The sequence below is a fragment of the Aspergillus undulatus genome (genome assembly GCF_047715775.1).
Source record: "Aspergillus undulatus strain CBS 261.88 unplaced genomic scaffold BDV17scaffold_45, whole genome shotgun sequence".
Lineage (NCBI taxonomy): Eukaryota > Fungi > Ascomycota > Eurotiomycetes > Eurotiales > Aspergillaceae > Aspergillus > Aspergillus undulatus.
This window is the reverse complement of record NW_027396649.1, coordinates 16,564-34,288: the sequence shown is the minus strand read 5'-3', so window position 1 is coordinate 34,288 and position 17,725 is coordinate 16,564. Positions and strand designations below refer to the sequence as shown.

Genomic DNA, 17,725 nt, shown 5'->3' with positions numbered 1-17,725 from the left:
CTGTACCTGGCACGTGCGTTTAACGCGTCTCTTATGATCTTGGCTCGGTCTCCTAGCGCGTCTGGCGCTATATGCGCGCGTTTGACGGAGGGCATTAACTATTGATCCGAAAACTGCCTAATCGGGACTAGTGTTTCGTTCGGGGTCTCTGGCTGTGCCCGCGTTTCTCTCGCTGCTCTCAGTTCTGGCTCTCCAGGCGTGGATTTGCGCGATCTCGACTTTGCATTTGAGCTTCCCTCTTCTCCCTCGTCACCTTTCTCCCACGCTCATTTGCCTCATTGCTCTCTACTTCTTCTCGCTCTCTACTCCCGACCCTCAAATTAATTATTAATGACCTGACGATCCCGCTGCTTCCATTTCGTGCCTTCTCATGCGACACTTGCCAATACCGTGCGAAGACTGAGCTCCGGAATCCGCTCTCCGCCTATGCCTACCGCGCCCACCGATACGAGTGCTGTCTATTAATCTCAGCCGGCCGGCTGGCCTGGCAGCGTCTTTCGTCTTGTTCAACCATCTGTGATCCCCTCCGTTGAGGGTCGCAGTAGCCATGGAGCGGAACATTGATATTTATGCCAGCAAGCTGGGGGATGAGAAGCTGGGTATGTTGACTACTGAAGCTTGCGGCTCGCAGCGGATACCAAACGATTGCCGTGCTTTCTTTACTCCGGCGCTGACTCTCTTGATCTAGACATCAAAATCCGGGCCAATGTTGCTGTCGAATTGCGCGATAACATCGAGCCCCTCTGCTCGGGCGCGAGCTACCCTATCTTCCTTTCCAAGCTATGGCCGGTCTTCAAGACCATCTTGAGCGGTGAACCGGTGTTCACAAATCTGTCTCTGGAGCAGGTAAGTTGCGACGGCTCTGCGGGGACCTGATGACTGCGCCGCTGGACGAGGCTGGAGGCTTACAGACTCGGTATTTTGACAGAAACTACGAAATTGCGTACTCGAAACCCTCCACCGGTTACCCATGATGTCCCCCGATGTCGAGCCCTACGCCGCAGATATGGTCGACCTGTTGATGGACCTAGTACGAATCGAAAACGAGGAGAACGCGGTGCTGTGTATGAAGACGATAATGGATCTGGAACGCAATCAAGCGAAGGCGACCGCCGCACGAGTACAACCGTTTCTCGAGCTCATCCAAGAGATGTTTCAGACAATGGAACAGGTCGTTCGCGATACATTTGACACACCGAGCCAAGCAACACCCTCAGGAATGCCCTCAACACCCGGCGCGTCCGCCCCGAACTTCCAGTCGCCTCGACCGAGCTCCCCTGCTGCTTCGGTTCCCGACCTTGGTCCTGACCAGCAGACGTCAAATAATGTCCTGCTCAAGGGCATGCACTCGTTCAAAGTACTTGCCGAGTGTCCGATCATCGTCGTTTCCATCTTCCAGACTCACCGGAATTCTGCACAAGCCAATGTCAAGCTCTTTGTACCGCTCATCAAAAGTATTCTGCTCTTGCAAGCGAAGCCGCAAGAAAAGGCTCATGCCGATGCCGCGGCCCAGGATACAATCTTCACTGGGGTGTGCAAGGAGATCAAAAATCGTGCTGCCTTTGGGGAGTTTATCACCCTCCAGGTCAAGACAATGAGCTTCCTCGCATATTTGCTTCGACTTCAACCGCAGCAGCTGCAGGACTTCCTTCCTACTCTACCATCGGTGGTTGTCCGCCTTCTTCAAGACTGCCCGAGGGAGAAGTCCAGCGCGAGGAAAGAGCTCCTTGTTGCGATTCGACATATCATCAACTGTACCTACCGGAATATTTTCTTGGACAAGATCGATCAGCTTCTGGACGAGCGGACTTTGATCGGCGATGGCCTGACCGTGTACGAGACAATGCGACCTTTGGCCTACAGCATGCTCGCTGATCTCATCCACCATGTCCGTGAGCATCTAAATCGCGATCAGATCAAACGAACAATCGAGGTTTACACTAAAAATCTCCACGACGATCTGCCGGGAACCAGCTTCCAAACAATGAGCGCCAAACTTCTTCTAAACATGGCAGACCGCATCGCGAAACTGGAGGAAAAGCGAGAGGCTCGGTACTTTTTGCTTATGATACTTGATGCAATTGGCGACAAGTTAGCAGCCATGAACTACCAGTTCCCTAATATAGTCAAACTACACAAGACATATCAAGCTAGCAAAAAGGAGGAACCCTCACCGGAGAAGTACTTAGCTGACAAAGATCAACCGCCTGAATGGGACGAGATTGATATCTTCTCAGCATCGCCTCTCAAGACAACGAATCCGCGGGACCGTGGGGCTGATCCAATCGCAGAGAACATCTTCCTTTTCAAGAATCTGATCAATGGTTTGAAGAGCATCTTCCACCACCTCAAGAGCTGTAACCCTGAGCATGTCCAGATTGATCCTGCGAATGTTCCGATCAACTGGTCCGAGGTCTCCTATGGTTACAATGCGGAGGAGGTACGGGTCATCAAGAAGCTATTCCATGAGGGAGCACGAGTGTTCAGGTACTACGGCGTGGACCAGCCGGAACCGGACGTTAATTTCTCAACTCCGTTCGATTTCCTCACCAGCCAGTACACGGCTCCTATGCCGCGCGAGGAGAAGGAGCTTCTTGAAAGTTTTGGGACAGTCTTCCACTGCATCGACACAGCCACTTTTCATGAGGTCTTCCACACCGAGATACCCTACCTTTTCGACCTCATGCTGGAACATGGCGCTCTGTTGCACCTGCCCCAGTTCTTCTTCGCTAGTGAAGCAACCTCGCCTGCATTTTCAGGAATGGTCTTGCAGTATCTGATGGATCGTATTCATGACGTCGGAACCCCTGATATGGCTAAAGCTCGGATTCTCCTAAGGATGTTCAAATTGTCCTTCATGGCAGTGACACTCTTCTCGGCCCAGAACGAGCAGGTGCTGCACCCTCATGTCTCGAAGATCGTCACCAAATGTCTTGAGCTTTCGGTCACAGCCGACGAGCCCATGAACTATTTCCTCCTCCTGCGATCTTTGTTCCGAAGTATCGGCGGAGGTCGGTTTGAGCTGTTGTACAAAGAGATCCTCCCTCTTCTGGAAATGCTCCTCGAGACTTTCAACAATCTGCTGCTTGCCGCGCGAAAGCCGCAAGAAAGGGACCTCTACGTCGAACTCACACTCACAGTCCCCGCTCGTCTAAGTCATCTCCTCCCGCATTTGAGCTACCTCATGCGTCCCATTGTTGTGGCTTTACGTGCCGAGTCCGACCTCGTAGGGCAGGGATTGCGTACTCTTGAGCTCTGCGTCGACAATCTTACGGCTGATTACCTTGACCCAATCATGGCTCCCATCATGGACGAGTTGATGACGGCGCTGTTTGACCATCTTCGCCCGCACCCTTACAACCATTTCCACGCCCATACCACTATGCGGATATTAGGGAAGCTTGGTGGGAGAAACAGGAAGTTCTTAAATCATCCGCCCGACCTTACCTTCGAACAATACGCGGATGATGCTCCCAGTGTCGACATTAAACTCATTGGCCCAAGCGAGAAGCGACCGTTTCCCACTGGCATCGGCATTGACCTCGCGGTTGCGAAGTTGATGGAGGTGTCCAAACATTCATCCGACGCCTTCTATAAGCAGCAGGCGTTCCACATGATTTCCTCACAACTGAAGCTTTACATTGGCTATGAGAATATTCCGGATGACCTGGGGTCTCTTATCCGGCTGCACGCCAATGACCTCTTTGAGAGCAAGACTTCCGCAATGGCTGATATTCTGGAGAAGACGGAGCGCTCAAGTTCAATCCCGAAGAAACTTGCACAGGAAGGGACGTTGAAAAAGCTTCTGAAAGCTTCTATCTTCGCCTCTACACTTCCTGGCCTCGAGCAGAGTGCCAGCGAGTTCGTGGCTGACGTTTGCAAGCACTTTGCCATGGTCGAAGTTGGACGGTCTCTCGCTCAAGCTAGGCATACGCGGAAGGCCTTCGATGTTTCCTGCGGCGAAGGTGCTGTTTATCTTGACTCACGAGTCTTTGCTGAAGCCGTTGTTGAATCGTTATCTTCCGACAACGCTAAGGTTCGCGATGCGGCGAAGGTGGCTTTACAGGTTCTGAAAGATGCCACTGCGACTATTTTCGGATCCCCCGAGCGAGTAACGAAGCTGCCGTTCTTCCAGCATCTCGGTCGCGTCTTCTGCCATAGTTGCCATAGCGAGGAGTGGTTCACCAAAGCCGGCGGTAGCTTCGGCATCCACCTTTACGCCACTGAGCTGGACCTTGGAGACGCCTGGCTATTTGAGAAGCAAGCGGAATTTGCACGAGCATTGACCTATGTCATTAAGGATACGCCGCCTGATCTCCCTGCGAGTACGAGGATTCGCGCCCAAGATACACTGGACTTGATTCTGCGAAGATGCTGCAAGAACATGGCGAAGGATGACCTGAAGAATGAGAAGAGCCGTCTTTACTCACTATGTGGTTTCTTCGTCTACGAGCTGTCTCATATGAACAAGAATGTCCGTGAGGCCTCGCGCCGGAGCTTCTCCACCATCGCTGAAGTTCTAGGATGTGAGGTACATGAGCTCATCTTCCCGGTGAAGGATCGGCTTTTGCAGTCGATCTTCAACAAACCTCTCCGTGCTCTGCCGTTCCCTACGCAGATTGGTTTCATTGAAGCCATAACCTTCTGCTTGAGCCTGCGCAATGATATCGTTACTTTCAACGAGCCGCTGAACCGTTTAATGCTCGAGTCACTCGCTTTAGCTGATGCTGAGGATGACAACCTCGCGAGTAAGCCAAACGAGTTTAAGAATGCCGAGATGATTGTCAACCTGCGTGTCGCTTGCTTGCGACTCTTGTCGATGGCAATGAGCTTTCCCGACTTTGCCAACACCCCACAGAACTCGAGTCGTGCTCGCATTATCTCTGTATTCTTCAAATCGCTTTACGTCCGGTCTTCCGATGTTATTGACGCAGCGAACGCTGGCTTACGGGACGTCCTGAGTCAAACGAACAAGCTGCCGAAGGATTTGCTTCAGAACGGTTTGCGCCCAATCCTCATGAACTTACAGGACCCGAAGCGGTTGAGTGTTGCCGGCTTGGACGGATTGGCGAGGCTCCTTACCTTGCTCACCAATTACTTCAAGGTTGAGATCGGCGCCCGTTTGCTGGACCACATGAAGGTCATTGCAGATGACGCGATCCTGCAGAAGGTTTCGTTTAGTCTTGTTGAACAAAGCCCTCCCATGAAGATCGTGGCCGCTATCTTCAACATCTTTCATCTTCTCCCCCCGGCCGCTACGTCGTTCATGGAGCACCTTGTCAACAAGGTTCTGGATCTGGAGGATAAGCTTCGCAGGACATCCAGCAGTCCCTTCCGAAAGCCTATGGTCAAATATCTCAACAGGTATCCCAAGGAAAGTCTGGCTTTTTTCTATGCTCGCTTCAAGGATGAGCGATTCGGGCGTTTCTTTGGGCAAGTGCTTGCAGACCCGGAAAGCGAGGCCCTTCGTGTAGCGGTGGTTGCCGACACGGAAGCTTTCATAACAGCTTCCTTTTCACAGGAGAAAGCTGAGGGTAGGGATACCGCCGCTATCAACGGTGTCTATGCGGTCCACGCGGTTTCGACATTCGCTTCGACAAAGAACTGGCTTGTGAACCACCCAGACTTACGGACCAAAGTTCTTGCCTCTGCTAGGGATCTCCAGCGGAAACTACGCAATGATAAGCTTCAACCGAGCGAGCGTTTGCGGGTCGAGCAAGCCGAAGACCAGATCATGAACATTGCCACCATCTACCTCTCGGAATCGATGCAGGACCTTGATTTCCTGTTTGAGGTTATTGATGGCTTGTCTACTGGCGATCTTAAGCGGAACCTTGCCTTCCCGAGGTTCATTCATCGTCACATTATCACCAATGAGTCCATTGACTACCGGCGTTCTGTGATAATGCGATGTCTTGATCTGTACGGCCAGCGTTCATGCTCTCAAAAGATGAAGACCTACGCCTTCCGCCACCTTGTGAACCCGATCTTCGCAATGGACATTCAATTGACCTGGAACAAGCCGGCCGATGGTCCGAAGCTGATGGACAAGAGCATGACCGAGTTCATCCAGAACCGCTTGTGGAAGCCGCAGGTGGCAGATCTAAGCGAAGAGTCGAATCAAGCGGGCGTTGACCATTCTCGCATGGAACTCCTCCAGCTATCTGCCCTGCTGATCAAGTACCACCACGCCACGGTGCAGGATTCGCGTAAGGACATTATCAAGTTCGCTTGGAACTATATCCGCCTTGAAGACATCATCAACAAGTACGGCGCCTATGTGTTGATCAGTTATTTCATTGCGCACTACGAGACGCCGTTCAAGATCGTGGTCCAGGTGTATGTGGCTCTACTGCGCGCTCACCAAAATGAGGGCAAAGCACTTGTGACACAGGCCTTAGACGTTCTTGCCCCTGTTCTCCCTACACGAATCCTTGCAGCGGGCAACAACGCTCAGACCCAGGACACACGGTACCCGCTCTGGGCCAAGTGGCCTCGTCGTATCCTTGCCGAGGAGACTGCGAACCTCCAGCAAGTCATGAGTATTTTCCAATTTCTCGTACGTCAGCCGGACTTGTTCTACGAATCCCGGGAGCACTTCGTGCCTCTTATTGTTCCCTCTCTGATCAAGATCGCCTCACCTCCGAGTAACCCGTCGCAGGATAGTAAGAGGCTGGCGCTTAACCTCATCAACTTGATCTGGACGTGGGAAGAGAAGCGAGTCAAGGCTACTCCTGCCCCAACGCAGAACGGTGTACAGGAATCGCCAAACTTGAAGAAGCGCAAGCTTGACGATGCTCAAGGTACTTCATCACCTTTGCCGGCACTCGCACTCCCTAATTCTCGGGAGCGCACTGAATACATGGTACCTCATGACTTACGAGCCGCTCTGACCAAATATCTCATTACCTTCATCACGACCTCCACCGATAGATTTCTGGTGCCGGCCGCCAGGTTCCGCGAGCTCCAGTCTTTGAAGCCGCAAAATCCAGTGCACACCAGCGAGATGCAGAAGAAAGCCGTGGGATTGCTAAGAAATCTCATGTCGCCTGCTTACTGGGGTGATTTGAACATCGAGCTGTACCCGAAGGTCATTGAGCCGATCCTTACGACGGACCGTGGTGACAAGCCGATTGAGAAACACATCACGGGGCTTGTGAATGCTTTGCAGGTTATTCGAATTATCCTTGCATCGAAGCCAGACGAGTGGGTCGCTGCTCGCCTTCCCGCCATCCAGAAGCTCTTCGATAAGCCACTCCGTTCAGATAACCCAGAGGTCCAAGATTCTCTACACGGTGTCGAGACGGATATGGACATTGAGCCTAAGCTCCCGCCTCCTGTTCTGCGCGTTCTCAATGCGGTCCCGGATAATCAGCCGGAAGATGAAGATGCGATGGATGTTGAGAACACGCCTTCCGAATTTGTTGCGTACCTTTCTGCAATCGCAACCGAGACTCTCTCCGCAACAAACTACATCTCGAGCTTGAATATCCTCTGGTCGCTGTCGAAGAGCAAGGCAGCGGAACTGGAAAGCCACATTCCCCAGGTCATGAAAGTGTTTTCGACAAAGCTGGCGAAAGAACATGTTGCAGGTGCCTCTTTCTATGGGAATGGATACAATCAGAATCAGAATAATGGAGCTAAGCCTCCCGAGGGTGCTCCGGAACCTCAGGAATACGAAATCGGTATCGACTTAATCTTCAAGACCATTGAGTTGGTATCTGTGCGTATGGCCCATCTGGGTGAACAGCGCCGACCATTCTTGAGCGTTCTTGCACAACTTGTCGAGCGGTCTCAGAACGAAGGGCTCTGCACCAAGGTCCTGGATATGGTTGAGACTTGGATCTTCAACTCAACCGAATCGTGGCCTACTCTCAAAGAGAAGACCGCAGTTCTCCACAAGATGTTGCTTTTTGAGTCCCGACAGACGCCCGACATGCTGCACAAATTCCTTGAACTCGTGATTCGGATCTATGAGGATTCGAAGATTACCCGTACTGAGCTGACCGTCCGGCTTGAACATGCATTCTTGATTGGTACACGAGCCAAGGATGTGGAGATGCGCAATCGCTTCATGACCATCTTTGATCGCAGTCTGACCCGCCTGGCAAGTTCCCGGTTGAGCTACGTACTGACTTGCCAAAATTGGGACACGCTTGCGGACTCGTTCTGGCTTGCCCAAGCATCCCATCTGATTTTGGGCTGCGTTGACATGACCGCACCAGCTCGTCTTCATCCTGACGACTTCACAATGTACCCTCTCACATTCCTATTTGGGAATGCTGAAAAGGACCCGAGACGCTCAGAGATCATCGTTGATAATCAGCTTGAGGCATTTATTGCCGACCGCAAGCGTTTCCTTGGTGAAATTGCTGAGGTCAAGGCCCGCGATCTTATCGAGCCACTCACCCAACTCCAGCACACGGACCCGACCACAGCTCACAATTTATGGACAGCATTATTCCCGATCTTCTGGTCGACCTTGTCGCGGGAAGACCGCATTGACTTGGAGAAGGGCATGGTCAGCTTAATCACCCGCGAATACCACCAGCGACAAATCGACAAGCGCCCAAATGTTGTTCAAGCACTGCTTGAAGGTGTCGTTCGTGCAACGCCTCGCTTCAAGATCCCGCCGCATGTCTTGAAGTACCTCAGCCGCACCTATGATGCGTGGTATACCGCTGCTACGTACTTGGAGGAATCGAGCATCAACCCAATAATCGACACTCCAACTGTCAGGGAAAGTAACCTTGACGCCTTGGTCGAGGTTTATGCCGGCTTACAGGAAGACGACTTCTTTTACGGCACGTGGCGAAGGCGATGCAAGTTCGTCGAGACAAACGCCGCGCTTTCATATGAGCAACAGGGAATGTGGGATAAGTCTCAGCAGCTCTACGAGAATGCCCAGATCAAGGCTCGTTCTGGAGCGATGCCTTTTTCTCAGGGTGAATATTATCTTTGGGAAGACCATTGGCTCATTTGCGCGCAAAAGCTGCAGCAATGGGATATTCTCAGCGACTTTGCCAAGCATGAGAATCTGAATGATCTGCTGTTGGAAGCCGCGTGGAGAAACATCGAGAACTGGCAGAGCGAGAACAACAGAGAGCAACTCGAGTCTCTTGTTAAGTCTGTCTCAGACGCCCCGACACCACGACGCACCTTCTTCCAGGCCTTCATGGCTCTCCTGCAGTTCCACAACAAGAAGGAGAACATTCAGGAGTTCAATGGTGTATGCGACGAGTCGATCCAGCTGTCCATCCGCAAGTGGCTGCAACTCCCGAAGAGCATAACCAATGCCCATCTTCCGATCCTGGAGCACTTCCAGCTTTTGGTTGAGCTTCACGACGCGAGCCATATCTGCTCAAGCCTGTCACAGACAAATGAGCGCAATCTGGACACGAAGTCTGCTGAGTTGAAGCTGTTGCTTGGAACCTGGCGCGACCGTCTCCCTAACCTGTGGGATGACATTAATGCCTGGCAAGACCTGGTTACATGGCGTCAACATATTTTCCAACTAATAAACGCAACATACCTTGGATTACTACCTCCCCAGACCAACAATGTCGCCAGCAACTCTTATGCGTACCGCGGATACCATGAAACAGCTTGGATCATCAACCGTTTTGCACATGTCTCCCGCAAGCACCAAATGCCGGAAGTTTGTATCGCCCAGCTCAGCCGGATCTATACCCTCCCGAATATTGAGATTCAGGAAGCGTTCTTGAAGCTCCGTGAACAAGCCAAGTGTCACTACCAGAATCCGAAGGAACTAAACAGTGGGCTAGACGTGATCAACAACACGAATCTCAATTACTTCGGTGCGCAGCAGAAGGCTGAATTTTACACGCTCAAGGGCATGTTCCTCGCCAAATTGGACCATGTCAATGAGGCGAACGAGGCATACGGTGTTGCTTTGTACTATGACCTGAGACTGGCAAAGGCGTGGTCTGAGTGGGGCCAGTACAGCGATCAGCGGTTCAAGAATGATCCAAGTGATTATGAACTGGCTAGCAACGCTGTCAGTTGTTACCTTGAAGCCGCTGGTCTATACAAGAACTCCAAGTCCCGAAAGCTCCTAAGCCGAATCCTCTGGCTGCTCAGTTTGGACAATGATGAGGGAGCGGTGGCCACTGCATTTGAGAACTTCAAGGGTGACACACCCGTCTGGTACTGGATCACTTTTATCCCTCAATTACTCACTAGCCTCTCCCACCGTGAGGCTCGCCTTTGCAAGGCTATTTTGGTCAAGATCGCCAAGCTGTACCCGCAAGCTCTGTTCTTCCTCCTGCGCACCAACCGCGAGGATATGCTCAATATCAAGAAACAGCATGATCAGAAGCAGGAGAAGCTTAACCGTGCCCGGCAGCAAGCGTCGCCGCAGAACAAGCTCACACCTGTCGTGAATGGTGCCCAGGGCGCGAATGGCACGCCGACTACGCCTGCTCAGCCTTCGCCGAACCGACCGGCTGGACAGCAGCCTGCTCAGAACACACCCCAGACCCATCCTCAAGGTCAAGGCCAAGCTCAGCAACAAGGACAGCCACAGCCAGGACAACAACAGGGCCCCGCTCAAGCTAATGGACAGAGTCCCGCTCAGAAACCCGCTCAGCCTCCTGCGCCTGCTCAGGGCCAGGCGCAACAGCCGCCGCAGCCTCAAGGACAACCGCAGCAGCAGCCGCAACAAGGGCAGCAACAAGGACAACCGCAACAGCAAGGCCAACAACAAAACAACCTTCAGGTTCCTGGGCAACAGAACCAACCGGCACAGCAGAGTCAGACTGCCAACGCAGAGCCCGAAAAGGAAGTTGTCAAGAAACCATGGGAGTACTCTGAGGAGATCATGTCTGGTCTCAAGACCGCATTCCCCCTGCTTGCTTTGTCAATGGAGACGATGGTTGATCAGATTCACAAGAACTTCAAGTGTCCACCTGACGAGGATGCGTATCGTCTAATCGTGGCGCTGCTGAACGATGGTTTAGCCTACGTCGGTCGCATGCCCGGCTCGTATGCCCAAGACTTCAAACTCCCTGCGCCAACGGAAGCCAACATCACGCGCTTTGCTGAGACGATTCTTCCAGCCCACATTCGCAAGTCCTTCGAAGCCGACTTTGTTGTCAAGAAACCAACAATGTTCGAGTACATCCAGAAACTTCGTCGCTGGCGAGACAAGTTCGAGGAGAAGCTTGACCGACGGCCCCAGGTTCAGTTCTTGGAGACGTACTCCCCGCATCTGAGCGAGTTCCGATTCCTCAAGTTCGATGAGGTTGAGATTCCTGGGCAGTACCTCCAGCACAAGGACAAGAACCAGGACTTTATCCGTATTGATCGGTTCTTGCCTGATATTGACCTGGTGCGCGGTATTGGTGTCTGCCACCGTCGCTTGAAGGTTCGTGGTCACGACGGCAGTGTTCACCCATTCGCTGTTCAGCACCCTGCCGCTCGCCACTGCAGACGCGAGGAGCGGATTCTGCAGTTGTTCCGCATTTTCAATGGAGTGCTGGGCAAGCGCAAGGAAAGCCGCCGACGGAATCTCAATTTCCACCTTCCTCTCATGGTTCCTTTGGCACCTCACATTCGCTTGGTTCGCGACGATCCGTCGTACATTTCCATGCAAGGTATCTATGAGGATTACTGCCGACGTGTTGGGTTCAATAAGGATGATCCTGTTCTGTTCACTATGGACAAGATGAGGGCCCTGGCAGAGACAAAGCAGAACGTGAGTGTACCAGTATCTCAAAGTTTGACTGCGACTGACGATTTCCAGCGCACCGCGGAACAACAGCAGGTTCTCCGCACCGAGATGCTCACGGCTATCCAAGAGAAATGGGTTCCTCCGACCATGGTGTTGGACTACTTCCAAAAGACATACCCCAACTTCGCAGACTTCTGGCTCTTCCGACGCCAGTTCGCTTACCAGTACGCGGCGCTCGTATTCATGACCTACATGATGCACATGGGCAACCGGTACCCGACCAAGATCATGATCTCACGCTCAACCGGCGACATCTGGGGTACAGAACTCATTCCCACCATCAACCCCAACAAGGCCTTCTTCTTCAACCCGGAGCAGGTGCCCTTCCGCCTGACTCCTAATATTCAGACCTTGATGGGCCCAATCGCTACGGAGGGTCTGTTCGCCTGTGCAATTATGGCGATTGCCCGGTGCTTGACGGAGCCGCGCCACGAACTGGAGCAGCAGCTCAGCATCTTTGTCCGTGATGAGATGATGTTCTGGGCGACTACGCATCACCGCAATAGCGTTCTCTCTCCTCAACAACTTCGCGATCTGGTTTACAACAATAGCGACATTATTGTCAACAGGGCCGTTAGCCTTGCTAGCCCGCCGGAGGGTAACCTGCCCGCGAACCAGACCACCATTGACCTCATCTCTAAGGCTGTGAACCCGCAGCACCTGGCCACCGGTGATGCCTTGTGGATGCCGTATATCTAAAGTTTCCCTCTGTCTCTCCATGCTTCCGTTGGCGTTTGTTCTTGGTCATGTTCGTTCCGAACTGCGGATCTTGCGATTGCAGGTTGTTTACTTGGGGTTCTTAAAAGGTCTACTCGGCTTATTTCTAGCGAGGCGCTTGGGGGTTGTACTTATGGAATGTTTTTGGTTTCGTCTTCATCTCGTTCTACTTCTTACGTGTTTTATTCTATTCATCTCAAATTGGCGTTCAGATATGTATGATATGGTTGAATAACCATAATAACCATAATTGTTCTTGATATGCTGCTATAATCGTAAATTACCCGTAGTACCGATCCATGCCCATGAACGCTAGTAACCCGTATGAGAATCGAAAGTTGATCACACCAATGAAGGCTTCGCCTTCTTCTTGATACCGAGGCTGTTCGCCATCGGTTTCTTCTTCTTAACCCTCGCAAACGATGGCGCCGGCGCCGGAGTCGTCGCCTGCTCCGGCGTCGACTCATCCTCCACAAGCCTCTTGACCTTCTCACCGGTCTCCGTCATAAACGCCTTCCTCGCCGCCTCCTCATCCTCCTGCTGCGCCCTGAGCGCCGCCTCATCAACCTGCTCCTTCACCGTCGCCAACGCAGCCTCCTCCCCCAACGCCCCGCCCCTCTCAATCCGCGCATTCCGCGTCCGAATCTCATCCAACGCATCCGCAATCGCCATCTCCCGCTTACTATCCAGCATCTTCTCCTCCAACTCCGCCATCTTATCCCGTTCCTCCTGCTCTGCATTCTCCCCCTCCTCCCGCTCAAGCCGATCAAGAACCTCCTGCTCCGTCTCGTCCTTATTATCATTACTCGCGTCGCGCCACGGCTCAAAATTCCTCTTCGCGCCCTTCTCAGCGCGGTAATCCATATTCTTCGGATCCGTCACGAAGGTGATTTCTCCACTGCATCTCGTGCACCGGATATAGAACCGGTAAATCGGGATACTAAAGTACTTCTCCTCGGTCGTTTCTTTTCGCGCGTTGAACTTTCGTCCACGGTAGATGTATTCCCCGCATGAGGTGCACTTCATACTGAAGGGGGCCATTAATCGCACGGTTATTACTTTTGGCCCGGTTGGGCGGAGGTGTTTGGGCGTGCGGGTTATTGCGCTGGGATCGAAGTCGGGGGGGTAGTATTTCGTTCTGGGAGGGGACTGTTAGTTACTGGTTCTTCTGTGGAAGGGGTGGCGGGAGGAGGGAGAATGGGTTACTTACAGGACTTTTCGTTCGGACATGTTGGCGGTGTTTGTAAGGAAATAGGAAAGGGAGGAGGTTGACTGGTTGTTACTTCGTGCTGGATATGAGGATTGAAGATGCGATACAATCGCAAGGTCAGATCTGAGATAGCGATATCAGTAGGGTCACGTGCGGTGGCAACGCCGCGGCGGTGTGTACGGTGCAGTTCTAGTCAGTCCGTAGTATAGGGTGTTATTTGATGTACTGTGTCAGGATGGAGAAATCTAGCAGGGCCCAGATTCCAGAGTATTTGACCTCTCCTAGGAAGATTTTCCATGTTGTAATAATGTACTCTGTATGGACACAAGTCACGTGCAGCTATCCCAAGAAAGCAGCGACCCGGACGCGGGGAATCAACAGTCGAGGCCGAAAACGCTGACCAGTGATTGTGACCTGCTTACATCTGATCAGCTTTCAACTGATTCCCTTCTTTTGCTCCCGGGGTTCATGGCATAGGACTACTTTCTCTCGTTTCTTCCACGGACCAGACCATTATCGGTGCCCGAAGAGCTGTCCCGATATTTGTTTACACGCGCTCATGCCGTAAAGTCGTCTTCGCCAATTCCCAACGCCAACGCCCTTCTTCTCATACGCACTGTTATGGAGAACTTCCTGCGTGTGTGGCGACAACAGGCGAAAGTTCGCGGCCAGTATGATGCGGCAATTTTCATCGGAGACAAAGTCCTTGCGTTGACTAGTGAGCTTCCTCGTGGTTTGCCTTCAGCAAACACCAGCGGACTAACAAAGCTGTTGTCTAGACAGTGACGAGGATGCCCTTTGGCTGGCTGAAGTACACTTCTCGAATAGCAACTATACGCGCGCCCTTGCCCTCCTTTCCCGTCAAGACCTTATATCCCGCAGCACCGCCTGTCGCTACCTCGCTGCGCACTGCTACATTAAACAAGGCCAGTACGAGCAGGCCCTCTCGGTGCTCGGAGACCAGAACCCAACACATCTCATTCGAAGCAGCAATAGCCGCCGCAAGCTCCAGCACTTAAACGGCCAGGGCCGCATCACTCTCCGCAACGGCAGGTCGGCCGCGTCGCGCATCGACCGCACGGAAGAACGAGACCGCGAGGATGCCGGAAATATTCGATATGAGGCGGGGATGTGCTACCTTCGCGGGTTGTGCTTTGCGAAACAGAATGCATTCGATCGCGCGCGCGACTGCTACAAGGACGCCGTGAGGATTGATGTGCAGTGCTTCGAGGCGTTTGACCAGCTGATGAAGAACTCGCTCATGTCGCCAGCGGAAGAGCTCGAGTTTCTTGAGTCGCTGGATTTTGACGCTATCGCAGGGGCCGACGGGTCTACGTCGCAGGAGGCGGCGGATTTTACGAAAATGCTCTACACAACTCGTTTATCGAAATACTCGTCACCGGCTGTTCTCACCGACGCCACCGAGACGCTATCCACCCACTACAAATTGGCTGAAAACCCGGACATACTTCTTTCACGGGCGGAAGCTCTATATACGCAATGTCGGTTCGCGGAAGCACTGGAGTTGACCTCTTCGATCCTTTCCACATCCCAGTCATCCATATCGGCACAGACGAGTTCCGCCGGCCAGAGCCATCTTGGACACTCGCCCGCCGTATATCCTCTGCATTTGGCCTGTTTATACGAGACCGGCGCCACAAATGCGCTCTTTCTCCTCTCGCATACGCTTGCCGACCACTCTCCTGAAGAATCATATACCTACCTAGCTATTGGAGTATACTACCTCTCAGTTTCAAAAATTGCAGAAGCACGGCGTTTCTTTTCCAAGGCATCTCTGTTGGACCCGCATTCAGCACCAGCGTGGATTGGGTTTGCGCATACCTTCGCAGCAGAAGGGGAGCATGACCAAGCAATCGCTGCTTATAGTACGGCTGCGCGGCTGTTCCAAGGCAGTCATCTACCGCAGCTATTCCTTGGGATGCAGCACCTCGCGTTAAACAATATGTCTCTCGCGCAAGAGTATCTCTCCGCGGCTTACTCTATGTCCACGGGAACAGCAGCTAGCACTGTCCCTTCAATACCCTCGTTGCCGTCCTCCGAAGTCTCACCTCTGGGAGGGGATCCTCTGGTCCTGAACGAGCTTGGTGTCGTACTCTACCACCAGAACCACCTTGAAGGCGCCGTAGATCTCTTTCGACAGGCTCTTGAGCTAGCCATGTCACTTCAATGTGAACCAGGAGCGTGGGTTGCAACGCGGTCCAATCTTGGCCACGCTCTCCGCCGCCTAGGCCGGTACCCCGAGGCCCTGGAGGAGTTTGACGAATGTTTGCGAATCGGTTCAGGCGGTGCAAGCCTGGGTTACAGTCCATTCCTTGGCGGAAGTGGAGGCAATGCATCTGGGGTCGCGTCATCTGGTGTGAGCGGCTACGAGGAACGCGGTCTGATTGGCTCTCTGTATACTGCACGCGGGCTTGTTCTCTTGGAACTGGACCGCACCTTGGATGCAGTCACAGCCCTACATGAGGCAGTGCGCGTGCTTGGAGCAAGCGGGGGAGGCGACGCTGCAGGTGGGGCAGGCGTTGCTGGAACTCTGCTGTCCCGGGCGTTGGAGATCTGGGCGCTGGAATCCAACGAGACGGAGACCGTGATGTCAGAAGACGGCACTCGAGCGGCTGTGTCGCGGAACTCAACGCGATCTTCGCGCGACAAGGGCAAAGGCAGAGTCGCCCGGCGACGAATAACCGCCGACGAGTCCTACACAGAGGAGTGGACAGACGAGGTGGCGCAGGGTGGTGTCCAAACCGAGCTGAACAGCATCGGCACCTTTCCAGGCTCGACGAACACCAACAACCTTAGCCAGACGATTGAGATGGAACTAGATCACGACGCTGAGCGGCTCCTCCGCGACTCGGTGGACCGTGTGCGCGGGGGACAACGTGAACGGCGCCATAGAGAGAGAGTTGCCCCGGCCAGTAGTCCGGAGTTGGAGACACAGGCACAGCCTCGGAATCGGGGCGGCAGGCGACCACAGGCGCGATCATAGCGTTAACGTTATTCATACCATTACTGGACTCTGGAGTCTTGGAGGCGCTCTATACACTGGCGTTGCGACTGGGCGTTTGGTGGCCTTTTGCATGGATGGCGTACATACTGATAGCAAGCGGATAGCAATAACAACAATAGACACAATAGGATTCTGGAAATGACTGCCTAAGTTAACGGTAAAGAAGTAAAGAACTATAGATCTATTCTTATCACGCTAGGCACCAGAAGTACCATCAAACTAAACGCTGTTTAACTACCATTTAACGTGCTGACGTCTCCACGCCGTCGCCAGAGTCAATCCCCACCAGGTGACCAGACCCTTTTCCTGATCTCCACCACAACCGAGACGTCCCCTGAATCCCCCTGTAATTTGTCGACGCGAATCCGGCTGCGCATTCTCCTACTGCAATTGGATGCTGCCTTGATGATCTTTGAGCCGCCACGGGAATCCCTTGGTCAAAGTATGAGTCTATTGTCCAAGCCTAGCTGCAGGTCGTTCTTCCCCAGAGCACCTCACCTGATGCGTCATGAACATGAAGTTCTTGGTTATCACTTCAAGCCCTCTGTTGATCCAGGAGCAGTGACAAAGCCAAGGTGAAACTGTGAGACAGGCTGGCACTCCGCAAACGGCTCCATACCAAATGATGAGCAAAGGGGAAGCGAAGATCACCAACGCCGAGGGACTTTTATCAAACCGCCAGACTATTGTCAAATTATTCTTCAGAAATCGAAGGACCGAGCATGATCCACTTGATCGTCGGGTTGCCATTCTGCGGGCCCTGGGCATTGAGAATCATGAATGGGAATGGGGATGGGCGAGTGGCGACCGAAGAGGGCCACGATGGTGGCTTTGGTAGCTGGCTAGAGTGTAACTTCGGATTGTCTTGAAAGGTGTGGACTTTATCTGGAGGGGATTTATTGAGCTCAGTTCACAATCGAGAGGGACCCGTCGTTCTCACTTGTGTTACTGCTTGCTTCATCTTGAGCTTGTGCTTCAGCTTCAACTTCACAAACAGAGCAAGACACCAACACTTCTACTC

The 17,725-nt window shown here is 52.9% G+C and overlaps 3 protein-coding genes across 3 annotated transcripts; 2 read left to right on the top strand and 1 right to left on the bottom strand.

Annotated features, from left to right (window-relative positions):
- Positions 1 to 547: 547 nt before the first annotated feature.
- On the top strand, positions 548 to 12,451 carry BDV17DRAFT_293745 (histone acetyltransferase TRA1; the record flags this gene model as incomplete). The annotated part of the gene is made up of 5 exons (XM_073762683.1): positions 548 to 599; positions 689 to 846; positions 929 to 9,487; positions 9,554 to 11,716; positions 11,765 to 12,451. The coding sequence occupies 5 exons, from the start codon at positions 548 to 550 to the stop codon at positions 12,449 to 12,451; spliced, it is 11,619 nt and encodes a 3,872-aa protein (XP_073612958.1).
- Positions 12,452 to 12,676: 225 nt separating this feature from the next.
- Positions 12,677 to 13,853, bottom strand: BDV17DRAFT_270121 (Saf4/Yju2 family protein). Its single transcript, XM_073758639.1, has 2 exons — positions 13,680 to 13,853; positions 12,677 to 13,607 (listed from the first exon to the last, which is right to left on the bottom strand). The coding sequence occupies exons 1-2, from the start codon at positions 13,697 to 13,699 to the stop codon at positions 12,812 to 12,814; spliced, it is 816 nt and encodes a 271-aa protein (XP_073612957.1). The 5' UTR covers positions 13,700 to 13,853; the 3' UTR covers positions 12,677 to 12,811.
- BDV17DRAFT_270119 (anaphase promoting complex subunit CDC16) lies at positions 13,854 to 16,813 on the top strand. The gene is made up of 2 exons (XM_073758638.1): positions 13,854 to 14,397; positions 14,459 to 16,813. The coding sequence occupies exons 1-2, from the start codon at positions 14,301 to 14,303 to the stop codon at positions 16,681 to 16,683; spliced, it is 2,322 nt and encodes a 773-aa protein (XP_073612956.1). The 5' UTR covers positions 13,854 to 14,300; the 3' UTR covers positions 16,684 to 16,813.
- The last annotated feature ends 912 nt before the right edge of the window (positions 16,814 to 17,725 follow it).